We start from the raw sequence: 27,754 nt of genomic DNA on the forward strand, positions 1-27,754 counted from the left end.
CAGTTTGGCCACTTAACTATATCAAACTAAACAATAGGGAAAAATTTAGTTAATTATTTATGACATCTTGTCATAAATAATTAAATTTAAATAATATTAATCATAAAATTATTTATTTTATTTTTAAAAATTCTAATGTGGTAGTGTCACGTCATCATATCTCTAAACATACCACGTCAGCTTTCACGTCCATATGTGCTTGCTCCGTCAACTTCTAACGTTGACCGTCAGTTCACTGACGGTTTCCATCTATCAAGGGTAATTTTTGACCCAAATTTCAACGTTCAGTGGTCAAATGTTCCAAAAAAGAACAATACAGACAAGTTTGATACTACTGTCAAACATTATGATTATTTTGTTGCATTATACCTTTTAATTTTATATTTACACAATTAATTAATAAATACGACATGCAACACATGCGTACCAAGTTTATTTAATATAATTAATTTTACGTGCACAATACACAAAAAAACAAGTTTTTCTAATCTAAATAGGATAATTGAGAGGTGAAATTAGAGTCCAACTTGGATTTAAAAGGTGATATATATATATATATATATACCCACATAACTCGCCATTCTCATTCGATTCAGTGTTTCAGAAACCCTAAATATTTCTTTCATCTGCTTCTTCGCCTTTACGTTAACAATGGATCAGTCCAAGCCAAGAGGACCATTTTGTATTAGTCCGAACCTGGAATTTGTCAAAGTGAAGAGCATTGGCGAGGTTGTAGACTTGGTGAAGACGGTAAAGGGTGTTCCTAGGTTGCTTGCGGTTAAATCTTCGCTGTCACCGAGTTCTTCGCTTCGAAAGGAATACCGGATCCTTCAAGAGTTTATCGGTTGCCCTAGTATCGTTCAATGCCACGGTGATCAGTTTTTGAGCATCGATGAACTGGAGGTTGAATATGACAACGTGAATCTCGAGTATGCCTCCGGTGGGAGCCTTCTGGATTTGATCGGTAAATACGGCGGTAGAATACCGGAATCCGATGTTCGACGTTACACGAAGATGATACTCGAAGGGCTTTACTATGTTCATCAGAAAGGTTACGTGCATTGTGATATCAAACCAGAAAACATTCTTGTTTATCCATTGGACGAATCTGGTTCTCGTTTAACTTTGAAGTTGGCTGATTTCGGCTCGGCCAAGGAGCCCGGCGAACAAGACCCGAAGCCGGGTCGGGGTTGTGTTCGGGGTACCGCTCCTTACATGTCGCCGGAATCTGTGAAGCATGGAGAAATCAGTGCTTCTTTGGACGTATGGTCATTAGGGTGCGTTGTTAGGGAGATGATTTTCGGATTACATCCGAAAGACTCGGCAACGACAAGTGGTTGCTCGAGGGATGTACCCCGAGTTATGTCGGTGGCCGGGACGGATTTCTTGAACAAGTGCTTTGATTTGGATCCTAAACGACGTTGGACTGTTGATAAGCTGATAGGGCATCCTTTTTGTTTTTAGCTGATGAGTCTCCATTGTTGTATTTTCTTTCATTTTAGATTATTTTTGTACATCTAAATTTGAATTTATCTCATATATATATAAAAGAACTTTATCAATATATAGAATTTATCTCATATATATATATGTATTTATAAAAGAATCAATTTATAAAAGAACTTTATCAATATATAGAAGTTTTGTGGCGTTTTGTCCCAAAAACGTCGCTAAATGTTATGACATATAGCGGCGTTTGTGAATGTAAAACGCCGCTATTGACTAGGTATATAATGGCGTTTTTGGTATAAACGCTGCAAAAGATCTAGAACTTTAGTGGCGTTTTTCAAAAATATCATTATTGAATATGTATTTAATGGCGCTTTTTTATACAAACGCCGATAGTTAAAACTACTTTTTCAAATCTTGTTTTCTACTCTTTTGTTACCCAAATTTAAAATTTTAACCTGTAACATTATCCAATAAACTTAACATCCATAATAACAAATTTGAAATACATAACAAGAAACTTGAAATCCATAATAATAAATCAAAGTTCATATTAACATAAAATATAATATAGTTAAACATTGTTAACTAGAATAAACAATAATAACACCTAAGCTGGTGGACTTTGAGGCATCATCCAATTCAGATGCAACTGAAGATGATGCTAGGCCTGAGCTATTCTTTACTCTTTTTTTTTGAAAGAGGGTACTTTGTATTAAGAATAACAAAATACACCACCTCAAGGATCTCATTAAAAAACCTCCCTAATCCTAAATGGAGGAAAAAGAGTATACCTTAAAGTGGTAATGAACAAAATACACATAAAACTCTACATGATACAAGCCGTACCCCGGCCTACCCCAAACCCCAAACCGACACATAATAACTAACACATACAACCCGACAATATGAATATAAAACACACTAATCATCAAACACAAACAGCAAGCCATTGGTAAAAATCTAAGAGCACTAACAAACCCCACTAAACTAAACTTGGGACGAACCATTAAAAAAAGCATTGATTTTTGCTAAAAGATGGAGCACCACCCTTGACTCCCACGTTATCACCACCACGAAACGTTGCCCACGCTTCAATAATTCTAGCTCTGTTTGGACAGCAACGAAACTCCTGATCAGGCTGCTGGGATTGAGCCAATTCCACCAAGCAAGATTTTACGAAAATTCCTCGCTCACTGCTCTATTTAACGCTAGATTCCCACCACGTGCATCATCGCCCTTGATTTTATGACCAGCAAAATCAAAGATTGGAATAACGAGCATATTCACAATCAACATCAACCCTCCTTTCCACTAGCCCCATACTAGTTGTCTCCAATTCAAAACGATAACGCTCCTCTGGCAGAACGCTATCAATACACTCCAAGAAAGAAGGGCTGAGGACCTCGCTCAAACTCGACCAAAAACTTACTTGCAGAACTTCCACAGGAAACAACTCCCAAATCACAAATCTGCCAATGATCTCAGACTAGGACAAAAACGGCCCATCAATGACACTATGGGCACGTTAAATAAACTATTACCAACAGCCACCTCCATCCCCACAACAAGAACTGCATGCAGAATCCAGGTTTTCAGGGCATCTTCTTCACTTTTCCTTTTAGAGATTCATTGAAACTATCAAACTTGAGCACGAAACCAGCATAAGCAGCAGAACCCCCCTGATTCGCCGCTCCACCACCGGCCGAAAAGCCAACAATGAACACACAATGCACTACAGAAACTACAGGAAAGGCCAATGGACATCACCTAAAAATCACACTAGAGAATATAATCCTAGCCAAGCTCACACATTCTAACACGACAAATCACCAAAGCACAAGAAAAGCTAAAGAAGACCCGGCTGAAATTCTTTATGAGCAGCTGAACGATATGAACACATCAGACTCTTCTCCATACAATTGAAAACATCCTTAAGATGATTTCTGTTACCAACGCCATTGACAAAAACGAGCCAACACTTAGGAACCGAAGAAGGACATACAACAAATCAATTTCTTCCTGACGCTCACACCAAGGATTTAGACATACAGAAATTATATAAGAAAGAAAAGAAGCAAAGTTGGACAACCCATACAATATGATAAACCAACAACAGAACCAAGCCTTAATCTTCTTCAGCAAACACAACAACCCTAATTTCGAGCTTAAATCCAAAAAACCCATAAGATACTAATAACCCCCTCACTCAAAACAAGCTAAACCCCATGGTCTACCAACAACACAGAAATAAATCAGCAAAAAGGTAAGCTATTGAAAATTCAATATTAGCTTAAATAAGTTCACACCTAAATTAATTTGATGTCATTGCTTACATCAATTTAGTTTTGATGTCATTGCTTACATCAATTTAGTTTGGTGAAAATTAAGTATTTTTCTCATGTTTTAATTTCAATGGTTTAGATTATTTAGTGCTTATTTTAATGAGTGGTTTAGATTGTTTCTTGTAACCTATAAATACTCTACTTGTATTTGAGTTTTATCATCCAACAATCAAAGCTTAATTATAAGCATTTGAAAGCTTTCTTAAGAGTTCTTCCCTTTTGCAATTTTGTGAGATTATTCTAAAGAGTTTTTTCTTCTTCTCGATCAATTAGAGTTTTTACTCTATTTTGATTCAACAATTGGTATCAGAGCCACGTTTTTAAGGTTTCTTGAAATTTTGAGTATGCTCTGTGGCTGCAGTTTTTAACTGATCTTCCACATCAGAAAATATTTCTTGAGTTATTGTCGGGGTTATTACAAACCTTGTGGAGCTTCTTTGTGTTTAGAGTAATTTAGTACTCTGCACGTTTGTTACTCAAGCTTGTTCGGTGTAGTCAAAGCCTTACCGTTAAGATGTGTGATCTTCAAGTAGTTGGAGGGATCAAGAAGCTCAACAACAAAAACTACAACACGTGGGCAACATGTATGGAGTCATACTTATAAGGTCAAGACCTTTGGGAGGTTATCGGTGGTGGTGAAGTTACACAACCGGCGACAGAAGATGCCAATGGAATCTTGCGAAAGTGGAAAATTAAAGCAGGTAAAGCAATGTTTGCTTTAAAGACCACAATTGAAGAAGAAATATTGGAGCACATTCGGGATGCTAAAACACCAAAAAAAGTATGTGACACTTTTTTTACACTCTTTTCGAAGAGGAACGATAAAAAATTGCAACTTCTCGAGAATGAACTTCTATCAATGGCGCAACACGACATGGCGGTTGCCCAATACTTTCACAAGGTGAAGTCGATATGTCGCGAAATTTCAGAATTAGATCCAATAGCTGCTATTGGGGAAGCCAGGATAAAAAGAATAATTGTCCATAGTTTGAGACCTGAATATCGAGGGTTTGTTACCGCTGTACAGGGATGGCCGACGCATCCATCGCTTTTTGAGTTCGAAAATTTGCTTACAAGTCAAGAAGCCATGGCCAAGCAAATGGGATGAGTCTCGCTGAAGGGTGAAGAGGAAGCGCTCTACACCAGCAAAAGCAGATGCACTTTTCAGCGATATACTGGCAGTGGATCTAAAAAGGATGGTGACAAGGTGAAAAATTACCAAGGAAATGAAGGCCCTCATTCAGGGGGGGCATCCAAAAATCGCGGTAATAGTAGAAAGTTCGATGGCAAGTGTTATAACTGCGGGAAGATGGGTCATATGGCAAAAGACTGTTGGACTAAGAAAAAGCCTGTTGAAAGTAATACTGCTACTTCTTGTTCGAAGGAGAATAGTGAAGATGGTTGGGATGCTGAAGTGTTATTTGCTACGGAGGAAGAAGAATTAGCTCTCACAGTAACAACACCAGAACGGATTGACTACAAGAATGATTGGATCGTAGACTCTGGCTGCTCAAATCATATGACGGGTGACAAACAGAAGTTGTAAAACCTGTCTGAGTATAATGGAGGTCGTGTGGTGGTGACAGCTGACAACTCAAGGTTACCGATAACTCACATCGATAAGACAATAGTTACGCCTCGATATAATACTAACCAGGTGCAACTCCAAGATGTTTACCATGTCCCAGGAATGAAGAAAAATTTGCTATTTGTGGCTCAACTAACATCATCAGGCCATCATGTCTTATTTGGTCCCCAAGACGTTAAAGTTTATCGTGACGTCAAAATCTCAGAAACACCAACAATGGAGGTACGACGTTTGGAATCAATTTACGTGATGTCAGCAGAGTCTGCATATGTAGACAGGACAAGGAAAAATGAGACATCAGATCTATGGCACATGCGGTTAGGTCACGTTAGCTATTCCAAGCTAAGTGTGATGGTGAAAAAGTCGATGCTTAAGGGGCTTCCTCAACTAGACGTGAGAACAGACACGGTCTGTGTGGGATGCCAATATGGTAAAGCACACCAATTACCATATGACGAGTCGAAGTTTAAAGCAAAAGAACCGTTGGAGTTGGTTCACTCTGATGTGTTCGGACCGGTTAAGCAACAATCAATTAGCGGTATGCGGTACATGGTAACATTCATTGATGACTTTTTCAGGTATGTGTGGGTTTTCTTTATGAAAGAAAAATCTGATATTTTCTCAAAGTTTAAAGAGTTCAGAGACTCAGCTGAAGGAGAAGTGGGAAAGAAGATATGTTGCTTGCGCATAGACAATGGAGGAGATATAGATCAAACGAGTTCTCTCAATACCTAAGGGAATGGCGAATACGTCATCAGTACACTTGTGCCAACACGCCACAACAGAATGGTGTAGCGGAAAGAAAAAACAGGCATCTTGCAGAAATTTGTCGAAGTATGCTACATGCAAAGAATGTACCTGGAAGGTTTTGGGCTGAAGCAATGAGGACTGTAGCCTTTGTGATCAATAGACTTCCTCAACCAAGGTTAGGATTTGTTTCACCATTTGAGAAACTATGGAACATAAAACCTACAATTAGCTACTTTCGAGTATTTGGCTGTGTATGTTATGTGTTTGTTCCTGATCATTTACGAAGCAAATTTGACATGAAAGTTGTTAAATGTATCTTTGTGGGATATGAAAGCCAGAGAAAGGGGTGAAAATGTTGTGATCCAATTAGTGGAAGATGCTACAAGTCACGAAATGTGGTATTTGATGAAGCATCTTCTTGGTGGTCCTCAGAGAAAGAGGTGTTGCCAGATTCGAGAGAATTTGGAGACAAGCTACAACAAAAGATGGGGGAGCATGCTGTTCAACTCCAAACAAGTTCAGATGAATTAGAAGATCCAAATGGCGATGATGTCGAACAAAGAGTGACTCAGAATCCTTGGCAAACTGGTGTGTATCAACAACCAAACGAAGAAGGTGGGCCTAGTGAAACAGAAGAATCAATTCCACAATCTCAACTCCGAAGGTCAACAAGAATACGAAGGCCAAATCCCAAATATGTCAATGCAGCCATAATTGAAGAAGCAACGGAGCCTGAGACGTTCGAAGAAGCATCGAAGAGTTCTGAGTGGATGACATCTATGAAAGAAGAGATCGATGCACTTCAGCAAAATCGAACTTGGGATATTGTACCAAAGATAAAAGATGTGAAACCCATATCTTGCAAATGGGTTTACAAGATAAAGCGCCGTCCAGATGGGTTAATCGAGAGGTACAAAGCGCGATTGGTAGCTCGTGGTTTCTCTCAACAATATGAACTAGACTATGATGAAACATTTAGTCCAGTGGCGAAACTTACAACCGTACGAGTCTTACTTGCACTTGCAGCCAACAAAGACTGGAACTTGTGGCAGATGGATGTGAAGAATGATTTTCTTCATGGAGAACTAGATCGAGAGATCTACATGACCTAACCAATGGGTTTTCAGAGTCAAGATCATTCTGAATATATGTGTAAGCTGCGAAAAGCACTCTACGGATTGAAACAAGCACCTAGGGCGTGGTATGGTAAGATTGCTGAATTTCTAACGAAAAGTGGTTATTCAGTAACACCTGCAAATTCTAGCTTGTTTTTCAAAGCCAATGATTGTAATCTAGCTATCGTGCTAGTGTACGTGGATGACTTAATCATAACCGGTGATGATGAGGCAGAAATTCTTCAGACGAAGGAGAATTTATAAGTTCGTTTCCAGATGAAGGAACTTGGACAACTTAAGCACTTCCTTGGTCTAGAGGTTGATCGCACACACGAAGGAATATTTCTATGTCAACAAAAATATGCTAAAGTTTTGTTGAAGAGGTTTGGAATTCTCAAATGCAAGTCAACTTCAACGCCAATGGAACCAAATATCAAAATGTGTGCACATGAAGGAAAAGATTTGGAAGATGCAACAATGTATCGACAATTAGTAGGTAGTCTGATCTACTTAACCTTGACCCGACCTAACATTTCTTATGCAGTTGGTGTGATGAGTCGGTATATGCAAAATCCAAAGAAGCCTCATTTGGAAGCAGTTCGACGAATACTGAGATATGTGAAGAATACAATTTTGTGAGATTATTCTAAAGAGTTTTTTCTTCTTTTCGATCAATTAGAGTTTTTACTCTATTTTGATTCAATATAAGCTTCAGCAGAAAGAAAAACCATTAAAACGAAGGAAAGGCAATGACTGCGGCAACCATCAATAGACAATAAATTTCAAACCTTGCTTCTCTGAACCCGATTCCCAAAACCCCCAAAATAATTTTGGGTTTAAAGTTACGGTTCAAACCTTTCAAGCAAAACCACTCACCCAAATCAAGCTAAGAGGCGAAAAAGAGGAAACAACGGCGACAAACAACGAAACGCTTCTTCAAAAAGAGCAGACTTGAGAACGAGAACCACTACACATAGTCAAGAGATATACCACTGAACAGTCAACCTCTTACGAAAACGGACATAACCTCTTTCGCAAGGCCGGTGCCTGCCTCCACCACCATCCTAGCAGCTTACAGACAGCTAATGAAAGGAAAACTAACAAAAAAAAAAGAAGAGAGGAGAAAAAGAACAAGAAGGATCGACGGCCAGCAACCAGCCTTGAGGGCTGGTGCCGCCGCCTCCTGTTGTTTTTTGACTATCTCAAAAAAAGAGAAGCTTTTTCGAACTATTACCTTAATCACAAGCTTTTTTTAGCTGCAATGAACAATATTGTCAACCAAAAACCAGAATGAGACGTTATTCTTTACTTTATCTCCAAGTCGATGCAGCTGACCCTTATAAACGGAGATGGCCTTCTGACATAATGGAATTGCTTCTGATGGTTTGTTACAATCTCCAAACACATACATATTCAAAAATTTCTAGATATATATACATATTTATATACAAATTCATCTAGAACCTCGCTCATAGAAACAATTGCTTCTTGATCTGTAGTCGTCGGATTCTTGATTGTTTCCTCTACCCAAGTTACAAGAACTAAAGCGACCTCTCGAGGCCTCAGGTTTATAACCGCCTCTACCTCTTCCCCTTCCTGGTCATTTTGAATGACAGAATCATGCCAATAAAGCAAATTCACTTCGATAATGATAAAGTTGATTACCATTTGTAACCCATCCATGCAAATCAATTACAACAAATGCATGTTTAAGACAAGCAGGAAGAATAGTTTCCCCCCTTCTTTTTGGTTCCTTGGCATAAGGAAGAAGAATGTAGTAATGCAATCCTAATATGTTACAGACGCTATAGAATCACATTCTTAATGTTCAAGATGGTAAATTTGCTATATGGAGTTGACAAAATTAATGATTACCATAGTTACGAGTTTATAATGGAAGTTTGTTTATCACCCAACCTTATCCACCAAGAGGATTATCATAGAAATACAAAACTTTAGTGAACATGCACAAGGCTCTAGTGACCAAAAAGTTTTGCGAAGAGTCTTTTTGGACAACAAGAATGCTTTTCTGCATGTTCTGAAGATACCCAAAAACAACAACATTAAAGAGCATTTTACTGAAAATATAGAACAAAATTCTAGAGCACATAAAAAAGCTTGTGGCACATACTTCCTCCACGTATACTGTTGCTATTTGGTTTGCGCTCCTCAATGTAGACGTGTCTTCCCCCCAATGGTATAGGAGAAACCTATAGAAGGAACACAACCCGTTTAGTATTATTATAAAAAATAAGTACAGAAGCCAAAATAAATACAAATTAGCTACAAAAATAAATCATATTATGTCATGGCACCAACTGAAGCATTTATTCTAATATATATGTATATAAAAAGTAATTCATACGAGAAACTATAAAGCTTCGACACTTGAGGGTACTATAAATCAATTCTGGTTTAAAGGAAAAAAAAGGAAGGTTTATATCATTTACCCTCCTTTCTCGTAATCCACTTCTTTTTTTTCATGTATTTACTCAAGAAGCTCTTTCATGGTTGTGCTAGCCACCTCCATCTCATTCATCATAAGAAACAGAATAAAACCATCACAAAGGTACATGGATGCATCTTAAATTTGATCCAATAGAATAGACAAAAATGAAAAAAAAACTAGAATGTAATCAAAATGGTACAATGTTAAAAGATAGATCAAAGCTCCTTTTACATAAAACTCAATGTTACAGACAAACACAAGCTGAACAAGTAGTTCAAACATACAATGAAAATAATTCAAACAGGAGCTTAGAAAGGAAAAATGAGAAAACGTTGATCTTTTAAAATTTTAAAATGAAATACTGAAAGTAACTAAGCTACTAGCTGCAGTCCTACATATTCGCCGGGGTGAAAGCACAAACAACAATGAAAATTCATACCTTGATTGCATTTTGAACAGCAAAAATGTCTTCAAACTCCACAAAAGCATAACAAACACCAACAACATCTTGCATGCAACTAATACAAATTTAGTTTGTTTTAAGCTATATACGAAAGATAATCAAGAAGAGAAGAAAAATAAATTACCTTGCGGTTTCGGATAAACACACCATCAGGCTTGATTCTGCCAAAATTCTTGAACTCCTGCTGTTCAGTAGCAGTAACAGTAGAAGGCAATTTCTCACATAGACAAATTTCTATTCACCAGTAAAACCTAAAAGAATGAGGATCAATAATCATATTTCAAATATTAATCTAAGTATTATTTAAGCATTAATAAGCATTTCAACCAGTGATATATTGTATCAACTCTAAGTAAGAAAAGGTATTTGAGAAATGAAATGATATAAACATCCAGGCTCTAAACCATTATTTTTCGGCTGTAGAAACGAAACCCTGATGCTCAATGGGTCAAATTAAATGCCCAGATGGCCCATTTTAAAATTTCATTTCCCATTAATCAATGCAAAAGCTAAATAAGCGAAATTGATAAGAATGCAAAACAAACCATCTAATTCAAACTATACCACTATAAGTCCTAAAATAAACAAAACATGCCAATGTAGATAGAGCTAGACTAACATTCTTCATAAACCAAGCTTTCCTTCACAGCTTTCTCTGCTGTAGATTCAGACACATCTGCCCAAGTATGATGTGGTTGTTGACTAACAGGCTCTGGTAATGCTTTTCTGCATGTTCTGAAGATACCCAAAAGCAGCAACATTAAAGAGAATTTTACTGAAAATATAGAAAAAAAAATTTCTAGAGTGGATAAAAAAGCTTGTATTAAGGCATATACTTCCTCCACGTATACTGCTGCTACTGCGCTCCTCAATGTAGACTTGTCTTCCCCCCAATGGTATAGGTGAAGCTTATAGAAGGAACACAACCCATTCAGTATTAATATAAAAAATAAGTATAGAAGCCAAAAGGAATACAAATTAGCTACAAAAATAAATTATATTATGTCTTGGCACCAACTGAAGCAGCTATTCTAGTATATATATATATAAAAAGTAATTCATACGAGAAACTATAAAGCTTCGACACTTGAGGGTGCTATAAAACCCAAGTTGAATCGGGTGAGTAGGAGCCAACTTGGCGTTGGCAATGTCCTAACGAACAGAGAAAATGTTAAACAATAAAGAAACAAAACCATCCAATTAGATCTTTAAAGAAAACGAGGCATTGTTTTGAAAACCTCAGCAGATTTTTAGGCTGTGAGGGTGCTCTCTGCAGCTTCCTTGCGTTCTGCTCCAGTCTTGAACTCGGCCAAATACCTATGATAGTCTCCCTCCATCTTAAGATAAAAGACATTGAAATCTCCGGAAGAAGCCGAGGGGATAACCTTGGTATCAAGGAGCTTCAAGATCCCGTTACAGATAGAAGTAAGCTCGGACTTGATCTCGGCCTGATAATCACGGATCGTAGTGACGTGATCATCGTTACCACATCTCTCCACTTTCTGCTCGATGGAGGAGATGATGCACCAGGAAGTACGGCGAGCGCCAATGACGTTCTTATAAGCGACGAATACGAGGTTTTGTTCCTCGACGGTGAGCTCCTCGTTGTCGGCGGAAGCAAAGTCTTTCTCCATGAACTCGACCATTTCCTCGTAGAATTTGGCTTACTCGACGAGTTTTGCCATATAGACATTTTCCTCACTGTGAGAAAAACTAGCGACGACGGCCATTGTCGATCGAGAGAGAGAGGCAAAAGGTAAAGCCAGTAAGAGTAAAGACTAAAGAGAAAGGGGTAGGTTTTGAAAATGATAAGATGTGAGATTTGGGGGGAGTTTTTTATGGCGAATGCGATGATTGCGTTGAGGGAGGAGGATCAAATATGAATTGTTGGATTTAGGAGGCAAAAGCAGAGTAAAGAGTAAAGTACGAGTATTTAGCGGAGTTTGTATATAAACGCCACTAAAGTTCAATATTTAGCGGCGTTTATATAAAACACTAAAGTACTAGTATTTAGCGTTGTTTGTGCTTAAAAAGCCACTAAAGTACGAGCCTTTAGTGGCGTTTGTATAAAAAAAACCACTAAAGTATGAGTATTTAGCGGCCTTTGTATAAAAACATCACTAAATTATAGTATTTAGCAGCCTTTGTGCTTAAGACGCCACTAAAGGCAAGTACAAACCTTTAGCGACATTTATATAAAAACACCACTAAAGTACAGTATTTAGCGACGTTTATATAAAAACGCCACTAAAGTACTAGTATTTACCGAAGTTTGTTAAAAAACGCCGCTAAATAAAAACTCATTTTTATCCATTTGTTTTCACTCATCCAACGGTCATAAATCTGTGTAAAACTGAAAGAGTTTTACATTGTGTAACAGGATCTTATCCCATTATGTTTTCTTGTTACTTGTATCTATTACCTATATTCAATGAGGAGATTGACCAATGAACCTGATTAATACAATATTGAATCATTGAGGGATTCAATTAAAATATTTTGAGATTAAGGACCAATTTAAAATATATTCAATGTATTGGGGATGCTTAACGGAATTAAGCCCAAACTAAAATCCGAATTACTTGTTAGTCGGCCACCTGTAACATAATCCCACGTGTCCCTCGCTCCATTTAAAAAATAACAAATAAAAAAAAACCGGTTCTCCACCTTCCTCCCTTCTTCCTCGCTAAGAAAAGCACATTCAAAGCTCCAAAAAATCAAAACCTAAATCAGATTCAACAAATTTTGTGCAATTTTCACGCAAAATGGCTCTAGAATGGGTAGTGCTAGGCTACACCGCCGGTGCCGAAGCCATCATGTTGCTCCTCCTCACAGTTCCAGGCATCGACGGACTCCGCAAGGGCTTGACCGCCGTCACGCGTAACCTCCTGAAACCGTTCATGTCAGTGGTTCCATTCTGCCTCTTCCTCCTCATGGATATATACTGGAAATACGAGACGAGACCTAGCTGTGACGCCGAGTCATGCACCCCTTCCGAATATCTCCGTCACCAGAAGTCCATCATGAAGAGCCAACGCAACGCGCTTCTCATCGCCGCCATTCTTATTCTGTATTGGCTCCTTTTCTCTGTTACTAGTCTTCTTGTTAAAATCGAGCAGTTGAACCAGCGACTCGAGAAGCTTAAGAATCGCGATTGAGATAAGTGATGTGAACTTTAGATCTGTTGTATTTGGCGTGCTTCTTATTTTCTTTTTCAATAATCTTTTGTTTGCATTTCCTTACGGATTTGTTTGGATGATTTGGAATACTTATCTTACGATAATTATATGATGTTATCATTGCATCTCTGTTTTTCAATTTCGGATTTGATTAAAAAAAGTTAATGTTTATGTCAATTTACTGATATTGCTTCAACACTGAGAACTGCTTCTGAAGTTGAGATTTAGGCTTTACTAATTTCCTTCTCCCTGGCCCTGCAATATCAATTAGAAGAAGTTGATTATCTTCTAGGATTTAACTATGCAAGGCTTGATGATCGAATAGACATAATCGAATCTATAGCTCACTACATTAGTTGCCCTAAGAAATGTTTGAAATATGCATTTGCAGCTAAGAAATGGCTTTCTTTAGCCCTTTTTTTCTAGCTGATATTCCCTTGCTATAGTTGTTCACTCTTGAATGAAGATGGTGCCATTCGGCTTTCACCGAGTTAGCTTTAAGTCTTTATCGGGAAGCTCATTCATGGAGACTTTTCTGTTTGCCCGAGTTCTGATTTCTTTGCTAATTGATGTATCTTCTTGTACCTTATGATCCTCCATTCATGAATCATGATGACTTTTGAAGCTTCTAACCCTGGTCGAACTCGGTGCTTTCAGGAAGGAACGAAAATCCCTTCCTGATACCTGCATTATTCGGGTAAACTTAACCCCTTTACATATGAATGATATTTGCTCGATCGCCCATCGGTTGGAGGAAATATTTGAATCCTGAACTACTAACCAGTTCGCCGATGAAGGAACGAGAATGGTGTCTCTGACTAGCCATATGCTGGAAGTAGGGAAAAAACGATCTTTGTTCGGTTACTACTTCTAGTGTCACCGGTGTGCTAAGGGTGGCATGAACTTCTCGGCACAATGGCTTGTTCATCGGTTACCATAATTATAATATCCAGGCCGTTCTTGCTCATAAATAGTTGGGTTTAAACATGTTTATAATGTATTGATAATGATGTTAATCGAATTAAATATAAGGTAAAGTACACAAATGGTTCTCCGACTATAAGATATTATTTTATTAAGCCATCGATTATTAAAAGTTACAAAATGGTTATTCGACTATAGAGTTTTGCTTAGTTGAGTCTCTCGACTATTAAAAGTTACAAAATGATCATTTGACTGTTCATTTTGTAACTTTTAATAGTCGATGGGCTCAACATGGATTATCATTTTGTAAATTTTATAGTCGAGAAATTTAAATAGTCACTGGTTCAAACTTTTAATTTAAATTTTATTTTAAAAAATCTGACGTGTAAATTTCACATTAGCATAAAATAGTGACGTGTAAATTCCACGTCATCATCGGTGACCACATGTGAATGCTTAGTCAGATGGACCCGTTGACCGTCAGTTGACTGACGGTTCCATCCAACGGGGGGATTTATGCCTCATATTTAAACGTTGTGGGTACAATTGCTCCAAAAAAACCATTTGGGCAAAAATGCATATAGTATCAAACATTAGGGGTATTAGTTTGCATTTTGCCTCAATTTAATACATCGAATCTTCTTTTAAAAACAATTAAGGACATGATTTTATAAATAAAAAAATAATTAAATTTAAAAATTGGGAACAAAGCCCCTCACGCTCTCAAATTAATTTCGCCTCGAACCTTACCCCTTTATAAATTAAGATAAATTATGAGTTTAATACATAAACTATTAGTTTTAGTTTGTTTTAGTATCTAAATGTTCAATTTTTTCAAAATATACCTAAAATTTTGTTTTTATTTCATTTTAGTACCATACCGTTAAAAACTTTAGTTTATATTTCATTTTAATACCATCGTCCAAAATTTAACGCTAAGTTTTGAAAAAATTGAAAGTTTAGGTACTAAAACGGATCAAAACTTATAATTTAGGTATTAAACACATTAAGTTTTTAACGATAGGTATTAAAATGAAATGAAAACTAAACGTTAGGTATCCTTTGAAAAAATTGAAAGTTTTGGTACTAAAACGGATCAAAACTTATTGTTAAGGTACTAAATGTGTAGTTTACCCTATAAATTATTAAAAAACGAGCATAACATAATCACATAATGAAATATCCATACACAATATATATATTAACGATAACCCTCCAAAACATTTATGTTATTGGGAAACAAAAAAGGGGGAGAGAAATAGAGCCTTGAAAATCTAGATAATTACAATATGAAAACCCAAGACAAAATGAACATTTCATAGTAACCAACAAATTGCGAAAATATTTGTCGCCATGAATCAAACTCAACACTTAAGAAAATGATCACCACTCTCTTCTTCTTCTTTTATCTTTTCATCCCATCTTTCACCACCGGCGGCGCTGCCATTTGCATTGCCTGTCGTTGGAACTTCTCCATATTCGCATCCCATCCTATACATACATAAACTTACGTACTTCAATACATGCTTATAAAATCACCATTAACATAAAATTTTACGTCCATCTCTACACAAAAGTGTAGCGCGAGTGTTGCTTTTACCGATGTACATGTCGAAGCCACGGTTTTGGAGCTCGCGGAATTCTTGACACAATTCGCATTGCTCGCAGAAGATATGAATGCACCAGTCTGGGTAGGGTGTCTCGGCCAACATGAATTGATGCCTCATTTTCGTGCGGTAGAAGGATGAGTACAGACACGCTAGCCCCGATAACTATTGGATTATCGAGTAAAGAATTCCATTTGATATGCATGCTGTGTTTCAGTACGATTAAATCGAACATCGTGACAAATAGGAACAGAATTAAGATTAAACACGCAGATTCATCCCTATGACAAGATATAAGATAAAAGAATAAGAAAGAAAACTTACAGATTGATCCATGATCGACAATCTCAGCAATCTGCCCAAAGGTGATGCAAGGACAAAACATTGTGATGATACCTAAATAAAAAACATTTTGATAGATATTATTAATTGAGTAATGGTTAATGCTTATCGACATGACAAGTCTTATGTATCTAAACTGATGATATATCATGTGTCATGTTATCGCTCGGACATGTGAAATTAATGTGTCACACCATCACTTTGGACACATATGACTTTTCATGTCATCAATAAGTGTTGATTGTTAGTCAACTAATAATTTTCATTCAATCAAAGATACCTTGACTTAAAAAAGAAACATTAGATTAAAATACTTACAGTTTTGAATATCATAGCAGCAATCACAAACTCCTGTGGACCAAAGGACTTTCCCGGCATGGTGCATGTAATGATTTTGCATAGGGTATTGTTGGCTCGATGTGGTGACGAGACCGGCAAACGGCGGTGGAGCCGGTTGTCCGTATTGATACGACGGTGCTGAACATTGTTGTAGCGGTGGTTGGTCCGTTGGGTACATGACCATGGTTGCGTTTGTTTATTTTGTTTTGAAACGTAGAAGGCTTTGAAATCTAGGGGGAGACAAAGAAACCTATTCAACGAGAACAGATTTCCAATACTCCCCTTTCGAGTATGTCTAGGTTTTTCTTCTTCTTATGAACAGATTTAATCACCTTTTTTTCTTTTTTGGTTTTAAGTTGAATTTTTTATGTTATTTATTTATTTATTTTTGACATGCGATGGAAAAAGTCATTGAATGGCCACTAAAAGTGGCACTAAATTAGGAAGAGAAATGGTGCAGAATTTTTTGACAGATATTTTGTATAATTTATAATTCTGAGTAAAATCAGATGATTTAGTTCGAGTAAAATTGGATAATTGAATCAACAAAATTTTGATGTTAATCTGATATTATTTTTGGTCCTATGTGATTAGGATGTTTTTTTAAAGGGATGTTTCTTATTATATTTAAAGACATACAAACAAAACGAGATACAATATGAATTTCAATGAAAAACTTCTCTAAAACTAAGCGGAGGAAGAATAGTACTCCATGTACGTATCAATAAAGATAATATCACTACACCATCGGTACTGCCAAAGCACTTACACACTACCATAACAATACATTGCCCAACACAAAAAAAATATCAAAGCTACCTAAAAATAAGAAAGGGAACACGAACACTGTTGCCCCTCAAATATGGGGTCGGGCCCATATTCATCACTCAACTCAAAAATTAGGCAATCGACCAACCTTGCACAGTGTCACGGACTTGCCTTTTCAACTAGGTTTGCAATCCGTGCAACACCTGAAAAGAGACTCTCCCCAAGTCAAGTCAGCCTTTATCTCGTATATCTGGTCAAACAAGAACAAACATCACGTTAGATCTTTGTAGCCATATGGTCCCTCGATCAATAATCCGAGCCCGTGGGGCATAGCGGATGTACACCTCAACCCCCGGACTTCTCCAAGAGAAAAATGTTTTATTAATAAAAGAAACATCGACTTACAGAAGACTCACCCACACCATCGATTAGGCCGTAGGGGCGGCCCTCGATGATGTTAACGAGACACGTACCTTTACCTGTTGATCAGCCCAAACTCTGCTGGCTGTCCACCCCCTACATATATGCGAAAATAAAATAACATAAATGCTACCTGTAGACGTTGAAAAGATCAAACAGGGGACAGTAAGACATACCCCCACTCCCTACATAAAACATTGAAATGCTTGAAAAGAGGACAAGCTTATTCTACCCTGCCATTAGGCCCTATACATGGTTGGCCTTGGCGTACCTATTCGGTTGTGGCCACATAAGAAAGGGACGACCACGACATTCTACCCCACCCAATTAGTCGATGTCTTCATCGACGAGTGCTTCTCGAACCTTTTCCTTTTGACGTTGTGTTGAGGACTTATCTCGTGGTAAAATTCTTCCTTTCCAACTTTGGCAGCAAAGTTGTCGGCACTACACACGGGTTCTCTCCCAACAACATCAAGCAACTTGTAGAAGGCATCAGAATAACTCGTGCTGACATAATAAAGTCGATACCTAAGACAACATCAAAATCATCCATCGAAGATATGGTAAAGTCGACTTCCCCCTCCCATACTCCTAGTTTTATCTTCACATTCTTAGCGGTCCCACATATCACCACGGCGGATGAGTTCACTGCCTTCATCTGCCCCTCTTCCTTGGTAACATTCAATCCGAACCTCATAGCTTCCTCAGGGGAGATGAAAGTATCGGTTGCTCCAGTGTCCACTAGGGCCCTTGAAGTTATTCCATTCATTACGAGACCCACATACATGAGGCCCCTAACTGGCTCTTTCCTTAACTTACTAACTTGAGTTTATAACGCACACAAGAATCGAATCGAACCCATTCTTGCTGGTTCATTTTCAGTATCCTCTTCCGATGGATCTTGTTGTGATTCATTCCTCGATGTGTTCACCAGCACATTGAACGCCCTCCTATGTGGACACTTAGCCAATCGATGAGAGCCTTTACATAAATAACACTCCAAGGATGGCCTGGGTCTTTCCCCACTTTGCCTATGCCCATTCTTAGGATATGAATCCACAAATTGCCTCAGTTTATCGCCACTTTGCCTATACCCATTACTTGATGTATTCAGTATTGGGTCTCAGAGAAAAGGCCTCTTAAGTGATTCCCAACTGAAAGCTCCATCCCTTCTAGCCACCTTATTCCCATTACTCAAATTCATACCACCATCACCCCTAAACAGATTGTCCTCTCCTTGATAGGGGCCTTTTCGCTTGACTATAACATTAGTATAATCGTTGAGACACTCAGCGGTATTCATAGCTTCAGTCACATCCTTTACTCGTTATCTCTAGACCTCTGTTCTAGCCCACGGTTTGAGCCCTTCCAGGAAATAGAACATTTTGTCGTTTTCAGCCATATCTCGGATGTCTAGCATCAGTGTTGCAAATTCTCTCATATATTCACAAATAGTCCCTGTTTGTGTTAGTCCCCTCAACTTCTTTCGTGCATTGTACTCTACATTTTCCGGGAAGAAAGTTTTCTTCAATTCTTTCCTCAAATCATCCCAAGTATTAATGGAACACACGTCGTCAACAAACTTGGATCGCCACCATAATTTGGCATCTCCTGTAAGATACATTGAGGCCATAGAGACCTTGTCCTCTTCAGAGTTAGCATGCGTCACTTTAAAATATTGCTTCATGTCTAACAAGAAATTCTCTAACTCTTTAGCATCCCTAGTCCCGCCAAACCGTTGAGGTTCAGGTACCTTGACCCTTTGACTTTTGTCAACAATGCCTGAACCCAGATTACCCACAACGAGTTGAATTAAATTGACTTGAGCCTTGAATTCGTCGAATGACTCTAACACATAACTGATAGCATCTTGCGCTTCAGCCTTAAGTTCGTTTAAGGCTTTTGAGAGTTGAGCTTGAGCTACCTCAATCACTCGAACTCGATCTTCCAAAATCATCCCAGCTTTTAGTGCCGCTACTTCAGCTTCGAAACTTTCAATTCTGTTCTGGTCTACAGAACCACTGGAACGTATTCCAACCATTTTCCAATATATGTTAGGTAACACTATAAAAACAATAATAATCACAAGTAAGTACCAAAATGCTTGGAATATAATTTGTCACAACACAAATTTTTCAGCATCCTTGTGCCAAAAGTATCGCCTTGATGTTAACAACACAAATAAGCATTCTTGCACAAATGTTACCATAAAGCACCTCTGTGCTACATAAAGCAAGATCCCCTGCCAAACACTGTTATTACATGTGCTTGTATTGTTACTCAGATGAAAATATCCCTGCGCAGTTTCACAATTGAGCACCATTGTGCCTAGATAATCTTATTTCACCCGGCCTACTCCACACGTTAAGGCGCTCGGCGTAAGATCAGGTCATCATGTCTACTCCCCTCTGGAAGTGCTCGGCATGAACTCTGTCTACCCTGCCTACCCCACACGTTGAAGCGCTCGACGTGATATTAAATCATATTTTATTTCACCTGGCCTACTCTACACGTTAGGGTGCTCGGCATAAGATCAGGTCATCCTGCCTACTCCCCTCTAGAAGCGCTCGACGTGAACTCTGTCTACCCTGCCTACCCTACACGTTGAGATGCTCGGCGTGAATCTGGGACACCCTGCCTACTCCACACGTTAGAGCGCTCGACGTAAGATCAGATCATCCTGCCTACTCCCCTCTGGAAGCGCTCGGCATGCACTCTGTCTTCTCTGCCTACTCTAAACGTTGAAGCGCTCGGCGTGATATTAAAGCACATCTTATTTCACCCGGCCTACTCCACACGTTAGAGCGCTCGGCGTAAGACCAGGTCACCCTGCCTACTCCCCTCTGGAAGCGCTCGGCATGTACTCTGTCTCCCCTACCTACTCTCAACGTTGAAGTGCTCGGCGTGATATTATAGCACCCTGCCTACTCCACACGTTAGAGCGCCCAGCGTAAGATCAGGTCATCCTGCCTACTCCCCACTGGAAGCGCTCGGTATGAACTCTGTCCCCCTTCCAACTCTTAACGGTGAAGTGCTCGGCGTGAAATAGGAATACCCTGCCTACTCCATACGTTAGAGCGCCCGACGTAAGATCAGGTCATCCAACCTACTCCCTACTGGAAGCACTCGGTATGAACGCTGTCCCCCTTCCAACTCTTAATGCTGAAGCGCTCGGCGTAATTCCTTAAGAGAAACAAGGGACACAACTCGTCTACCATGAATCATTTTGCTCTGATACCAAGTGTCACGAACTTTCCTTTTCAACTAGGTTTGCAATCCGTGCGGCACCTGAAAAGGGACTCTCCCCAAGTCAAGTCAGCCTTTATCTCGTATATCTGGTCAAACAAGAACAAATATCACGTTAGATCTTTGTAGCCATATGGTCCCTCGATCAATAATCCGAGCTCGTGGGGCATAGCGGATGTACACCTCAACCCCCGGACTTCTCCGAGAGAAAAATGTTTTATTAACAAAAGAAACATCGGCTTACAGAAGACTCACCCACACCATCGATTAGGCCGTAGGGGCGGCCCTCGATGATGTTCACGAGACACGTACCTTTACCTGTGGATCAACCCAAACTCTGTCGGTTATCCACCCCCTACATATATGCGAAAACAAAATAACATAAATGCTACCTACAGATGTTGAAAAGTTCGAACAGGGGACAGTAAGACATACCCCCACTCCCTACCTAAAACATTGAAATTTTTGAAAAGAGGACAAGCTTATTCTACCTTGCCACTAGGCCCTATACATGGTTGACCTTGACGTACCTATCCGGTTGTGGCCACATAAGAAAGGGACGGCCACGACACACAACACCCTATCTAATTACTTGGTTTCCAATGACTAACGCATCAAGAAACTACCCAAAGGAAACCTGGTCCCGCTTCAATAAAACTACAACTACAAGTACCATTTTAAACAATTTTAAAACCAGACCCTCTTCATCGAGAAACCAATAGTTCGAGCAAGGAACTCATGACTCTCCTTTCTTCCAAAATTCATGTGCAGATGAACCGCCATGGTCAAGTTTCGACTTCCCACTTCACCAAATTGTTGAGTCGTTCAAATCCAAACGAACCTGCATGGGAAAACTTCAAACAAAAGCATGACTTTATCTCGAGAAAAGATTCACAAGATCCAAGTCTCGGATGTGTTTGGATGATTTGGAATGCTTATCTTACGATAATTATATGATGTTATCATTGCATCTCTGTTTTTCAATTTCTGATTTGATTAAAAAAGAAAGTTAATGTTTATTTCAATTTACTGCTGTTGCTTCAACACTAAGAACTGCTTTTGGAGTTGAGATTTAGGGTTTATTAATTTCCTTCTCCCTGGACCTGCAATAATAACTAGAAGAAGTTGATTATCTTCTAGGATTTAACTATGCAAGGCTTGATGATGATGGAATAGACATAATCGAATCTATAGCTCTCTACATATGTAGCTCACTACATTTGTTACCCTAAGAAATGTTCCAAAATATGCATTTGCAGCCAAGAAATGGCTTTCTTTAGCCTTTTTTTTCTAGCTGATGTTCCCTTGCTATAGTTGTTCATTCTTGAATGAAGATGGTGTCATTCGGCTTTCACCGAGTTAGTTTTAAGTCTTTATCGGGAAGCTTATTCATGGAGACTTTTCTGTTTGCCCGAGTTCTGATTTCTTTGCTAATTAATGTATCTTCTTGTACCTTATGATCATTCATTCATGAATCATGATGACTTTTGAAGCTTCTGACCCTGGTTGAACTCGGTGCTTTCAGGAAGGAACGAAAATCCCTTCCTGATACCTGCATTATTCGGGTAAACTTAGTTAATCCCTTTACATATGAATGATATTTGCTCGATCGCCCATAAGTTGGAGGAAATGTTTGAATCCCGAACTACTAACCAGTTCGCCGATGAAGGAACGAGAATGGTGTTTCTAGCTAGCCATATGCTGGAAGTAGGGCAAAAATGATATTTGTTCGGTTACTACTTCTAGTGTCACCGGTGTGCTAAGGGTGGCATGAACTTCTCGGTACAATGGCTTGTTCATCGGTTACCATAATTATACTATCCAGGCGTTCTTGCTCATAAATAGTTGGATAATGAGGGTTTAAACATGTTCAATATCATGTATAATGTATTGATAATGATGTCAATCGAATTAAATACAAGGTAAAGTACACAAATTGTCCTCCGACTATAATGTATTATTTTATTAAGCTCTCGATTATTAAAATTTACAAAATAGTTATTCGACTGTAAAGTTTTGCTTGGTTGAGTCCCTCGATTATTAAAAGTTACAAAATGATCATTTGAATTCATTTTGTAACTTTTAATAGTCGATGAGCTGGCAAAACTTTCGAGATAATGTTCTGGAAGAAATTAATTCATGAACTAATGCACTCCCAAGACTAATTACTCAAATAGGGTGAAATCCACAGTGTTTGTCGTAGGTCGCCATGCACTGCGGGCGACCTACCCTTGCTCAAACAGAGAGAATGAAAGTGTTGCATGGCACATGCACGTCCCAACACATAGGTCGCCATGCCCTCCGGGCGACCTACCATTGCTCGCTCGCTCGGATGCCCTCGCATAGCTCGCTCGGCTGCCCTCGCATAGCTCGCTCGGCTTCCCTCGGATGCTCTCGCATAGCTCGGTCGAATGGCCTCGGATGCCCAGCGTGTTGGGACGTGCATGGCACATGCAACCTCTTGTAGCTCGCCGAGAAGACATGGCAACCTAGTAGGTCGCCCGGAAGGCATGACGACCTACGGCCAACACTGTGGATTTCACCTTATTTGAGCAATTAATCTGGAGAGTGCATTATCTCTTGAATTAATTTTTTCCAGAATATTATCTCGAAAGTTTTGCCCATGAGCTCAACATGGATTATCATTTTATAAATTTTAATAGTCGAGAAATTTAATAAAACAATAGCCTATAGTGTGTGATCGTCTGTGTACTTTACGCTTTAATTTAATTAATAGACTATTTCTAAATTTTAAAATATATACGTAATATAAACATTAAAATATTTGTCTATATTTAACTAAAAGTTCCATAATTAAATTTGGATTGAGTCGGACAACTAGGAAAAGTAAGGCACGTATACTTGGTGGAATGTCATTGGTTAAATTAGCGAAATCCAGGTCGTTGAACGTCGTGCGATATTTTTTGGAATCTTTTAATAATGGGTACATTACGTGTTTAGTACTTAAACTATAAGTTTTGACATATTTTAGTACATATTCTTTTAGTTTTTTTAAAACCATACCTAAGGTTTGGTTTATGCTTCATTCTAGTACCTCGCCTTTCAAAATTCCAGTTTTTGTTTTATTTTAGTACTCGATTCAAAATTTAATGTTAAGTTTTGAAAGAACCCTGCTTGGAGTTCGAGCTACTAGATCCGATACTAGTTAAACGATAAGTGATCCCTTCGTTTCCTGCAGCTGGCCAGAAACCTCGCACGCTAGACGACAAGGGGTTGGTCCCTTCCGAGCTCATCAAGTTCAAGCCGATTGAAACCGATTCCGTAGTCTTCACAGGGCTTTCAAACGAACTCTTGGAAACTATTACCCTGCAAGATGTGGCATTTTATTTAGGACTGCCCATTGATGCGAATATTATTGAATTTTTACATTTAGCGGGTTTCTAATATATCAGTAGTATAACTGGTGACGGTGTGAAATTACATCCTGTACTTATAAATGCGTTGGTGGAAAGATGGAGATCGTAGACGCGCACGTTTCATTTACCGTGTGGGGAGGCAACTATTACCCTGCAAGATGTTGCATTTTATTTGGGACTCCGCATTGATGGAGTTGTTATTACTGTGTTGTTGGCGCCCCTAGAAACGTATGTGGGTATTGCTCGGAATTGATCCGCCTGATGATGCAAACGATGGTGGAAAATTTAAAATTAAAGTTGTGGATGAAAATTTTACGAACCTACCCTAGAATGCGAAGCCTGAAGTGAAAGAGGTAAATATAAATGTTTTTATCTATGAATATTTATTAATATTTCAATTTATTTATTTAATTTTTTTGAAAATTAAGTAGTTATATTATTTTATTAATTTTTTGAAGTGGTTTGCTCGTGCACATATACTACGAGTTATTGGGGGATTTTAGTGCTAGAAAAATCTCGAAATAAGGTGCATATAATGTGGTTGAATCATTTGCAAAATTAGAGTGATTCAAGAAATATAAGTTGGGAGTCGGTAGTTTTGGCATTTTTGTTACGACAGCTTTGTAGAGCCATGACATGTTTTTATAATATTACTAACAAATAATACAATTTTATTGTATTAATGATAGGTGGACTAATGAAACCTCTCACGCCCACTTATCAACACATCAACGAGACTTCAGGCTCTTGATTGATAAGTTTGGAGGTAATAAAATATTTTTCTTCGACTTTTATCTTATAATTTTAGAATAATTTAATTTATTTGAGGTTTTTAGCTAACAAAGTTATGTAATTTTAATTTTATAGTTCTTGTGTACGCCTTATTGCGATGCTGCTATGGGGTAGATCTCGGAAGGTTTCCTCACCAACGTCTTTGACTAGTTGAATTCACCACCGACACAATTGGCGGCTAACTTTAGATCCGATATTGTTGTGCAGACGCCACCGCAGAGCATATTCTACCCCGATCCTGGTTCCAGTGCCAGTGGTGGATCGATTCCATATACAATTGACAGTTCTGATGATGATGATATTGCTGAAGAGGAATAGGAACCGCAATTACATCCGCATCGGACTCATCGTCAACCTCAATGCGAAACTGCAATACGACCAGATTATGCACTACGACGAGATAAAAAAACCATGTCATCCACAGTCAACCCAAATTTTTTGTGACGAGAATTTGGTCGAATATTATGAAAGAACCGGACAACCGAAATTATGCTCTATATGTAGGAATCCCGGACACACGAAGAACAAATGTCCCAATTTCTCAGGCCCACGTATCAATTAAATGGGCTTTTTGCATTATTTCTTTTTTTAATTAACAACACATATTACTCATATTTACAAACTAGAAATAACACTCCAATATGTCTATCAAACCATTTTTTCTTCTTCCTTCACAAAACCATGATTTCTAACCATTTTTACCCCTCTTAAAATGTCTTATACATATTATAGTCACCTTAAAGATAAATTGCAACATTACGTGTTTATAATTAAAAATTTTAAAAAAATCAGCTTTCCACTCGAATATTGTATCCAAACAAAGCTATAGACACTAAAGGGAAGGTTGGGAATCTATTGTCCTCGCGCCTCGCAGGCCATGAGGTCCCACATAAATTGGTGGTCACTTAAGCTTGACGTTAACGTTTAATGTATATATGATAAAATATAATCTTAGAATTATTTGAGTTTTATTTTATCAACCGACTCTCTGTTTGCATTATATCGTCAAACCGGTGCTTAAAACATTGCGTCGTTTAACAAGTGCTTGAAAGCAACGGTGGTGCCTGTAGACAACATTAAAATATGATTTTGTTAAATCCTAGTCACCATGTTAACGTTCATATCAGACAGCCGTCCACTTTTTAATGAAAAATGTCGAGTTTGGAACAAACAAATATTCAAGTGATCATTTTTTAACTTTTAAAAGTCGAGAGACTCAACAAAATAACACCCAATAATTGATGGATCATTTTATTACTTTTAATAGTCGAGAGACTCAATAAAGCAACACCTCATAATTGAGATTCGATTTATATATTTTACTCATTAATTTAATACGTCGAATCTTCTTTTAACAACAATTAAGGACATGATTTTATATATAAAAAAGAATTAAATTTAAAAATTGGGAACAAAGCCTCTCCCGCTCTTGAAGTAATTTCGCCTCAAACCTTACCCCTTTATAAATATTTGTCGCCATGAATCAAACTCAACACTTAAGAAAATGATCATCACTCTCTTCTTCTTCTTTTATCTTTTCATCCCATCTTCCACCACCGGTGGCGCTGACATTTGCATTGCCTGTCGTTGGAACTTCTCCATATTCGCATCCCATCCTATACATACATAAACTCACGTACTTCAATACATGCTTATAAAATCACCTTTAACATAAAATTTTACGTCCATCTCTACACGAAAGTGTAGAGTTTGTGTTGCTTTTACCGATGTACATGTCGAAGCCACGGTTTTGGAGCTCGCGGAATTCTTGGCACAATGCGCATTGCTCGCAGAAGATATGAATGCACCAGTCCGGGTAGGGTGTCTCGGCCAACATGAATTGGTGCCTCATTCTCGTGCGGTAGAAGCATGAGTACAGACAAGCTAGCCCCAAGAACCCTTGGATTACCGAGTAAACAATTCCATTTGCTATGCATGCTGTGTTTCGGTTTGATTAAATCGAACATCGTGATAAACAGGAACAGAATTAAGATTAAGCACGTAGATTCATCCCTGGTGATAAGATATAAGATAAAAGAACAGGAAAGAAAGCTTACAGACTGATCCATGATCGACAATCTCAGCAATCTGCCCAAAGGTGATGCAAGGACAAAACAATGTGATGATACCTAATTAAATAAAAAACATTTTGATAGAAATTATTAATTGAGTAACGGTTAATGCTTATCGACATGACAAGTCTTATGTGTCTAAAGTGATGATGCATCATGTGTCCTGTTATCGCTCGGACATGTGAAATTAATGTGTCGCACCATCACTTTGGACACATATGACTTGTCATGTCACCGATAAGTGTTGATTGTTAGTCAACTAATGATTTTCATTCAATCAGAGATATCTCGACTTAAAATGAAACGTTGAATTAAAATACTTACAGTTTCGAATATCATAGCAGCAATCACAGACTCCTGTGGACCAAAGGACTTTTCCGGCAGGGTGCATGTAATAATTTTGCATAGGATATTGTTGGCTCGGTGTGGTGACGGGACCGGCAAACGGCGGTGGAGCCGGTTGTCCGTATTGATACGACGGTGCCAAACATTGTTGTGGTGGTGGTTGGTCCGTTGGGTACATGGCCAT

The 27,754-nt window shown here is 38.4% G+C and overlaps 3 protein-coding genes across 3 annotated transcripts; 2 read left to right on the top strand and 1 right to left on the bottom strand.

Moving 5' to 3' along the window:
* The first annotated feature begins 651 nt into the window (after positions 1-651).
* On the top strand, positions 652-1,464 carry LOC120179513 (mitogen-activated protein kinase kinase kinase 17-like). Its single transcript, XM_039185090.1, has one exon. The coding sequence runs from the start codon at positions 652-654 to the stop codon at positions 1,462-1,464; it is 813 nt and encodes a 270-aa protein (XP_039041021.1).
* An 11,347-nt stretch (positions 1,465-12,811) lies between these two features.
* On the top strand, positions 12,812-13,467 carry LOC120179517. The gene has a single exon (XM_039185094.1). The coding sequence runs from the start codon at positions 12,925-12,927 to the stop codon at positions 13,315-13,317; it is 393 nt and encodes a 130-aa protein (XP_039041025.1). The 5' UTR covers positions 12,812-12,924; the 3' UTR covers positions 13,318-13,467.
* Positions 13,468-26,652: 13,185 nt separating this feature from the next.
* Positions 26,653-27,754, bottom strand: LOC120179514 (protein PLANT CADMIUM RESISTANCE 11-like). The gene is made up of 4 exons (XM_039185091.1): positions 27,550-27,754; positions 27,211-27,282; positions 26,879-27,091; positions 26,653-26,769 (listed from the first exon to the last, which is right to left on the bottom strand). Exons 1-4 carry the CDS (start codon positions 27,752-27,754, stop codon positions 26,684-26,686), a joined length of 576 nt encoding a protein of 191 aa, XP_039041022.1. The 3' UTR covers positions 26,653-26,683.

Source organism: Hibiscus syriacus, unplaced genomic scaffold, assembly GCF_006381635.1.
Source record: "Hibiscus syriacus cultivar Baekdansim isolate YM2019G1 unplaced genomic scaffold, ASM638163v2 tig00112428_pilon, whole genome shotgun sequence".
NCBI classification, from domain to species: domain Eukaryota; kingdom Viridiplantae; phylum Streptophyta; class Magnoliopsida; order Malvales; family Malvaceae; genus Hibiscus; species Hibiscus syriacus.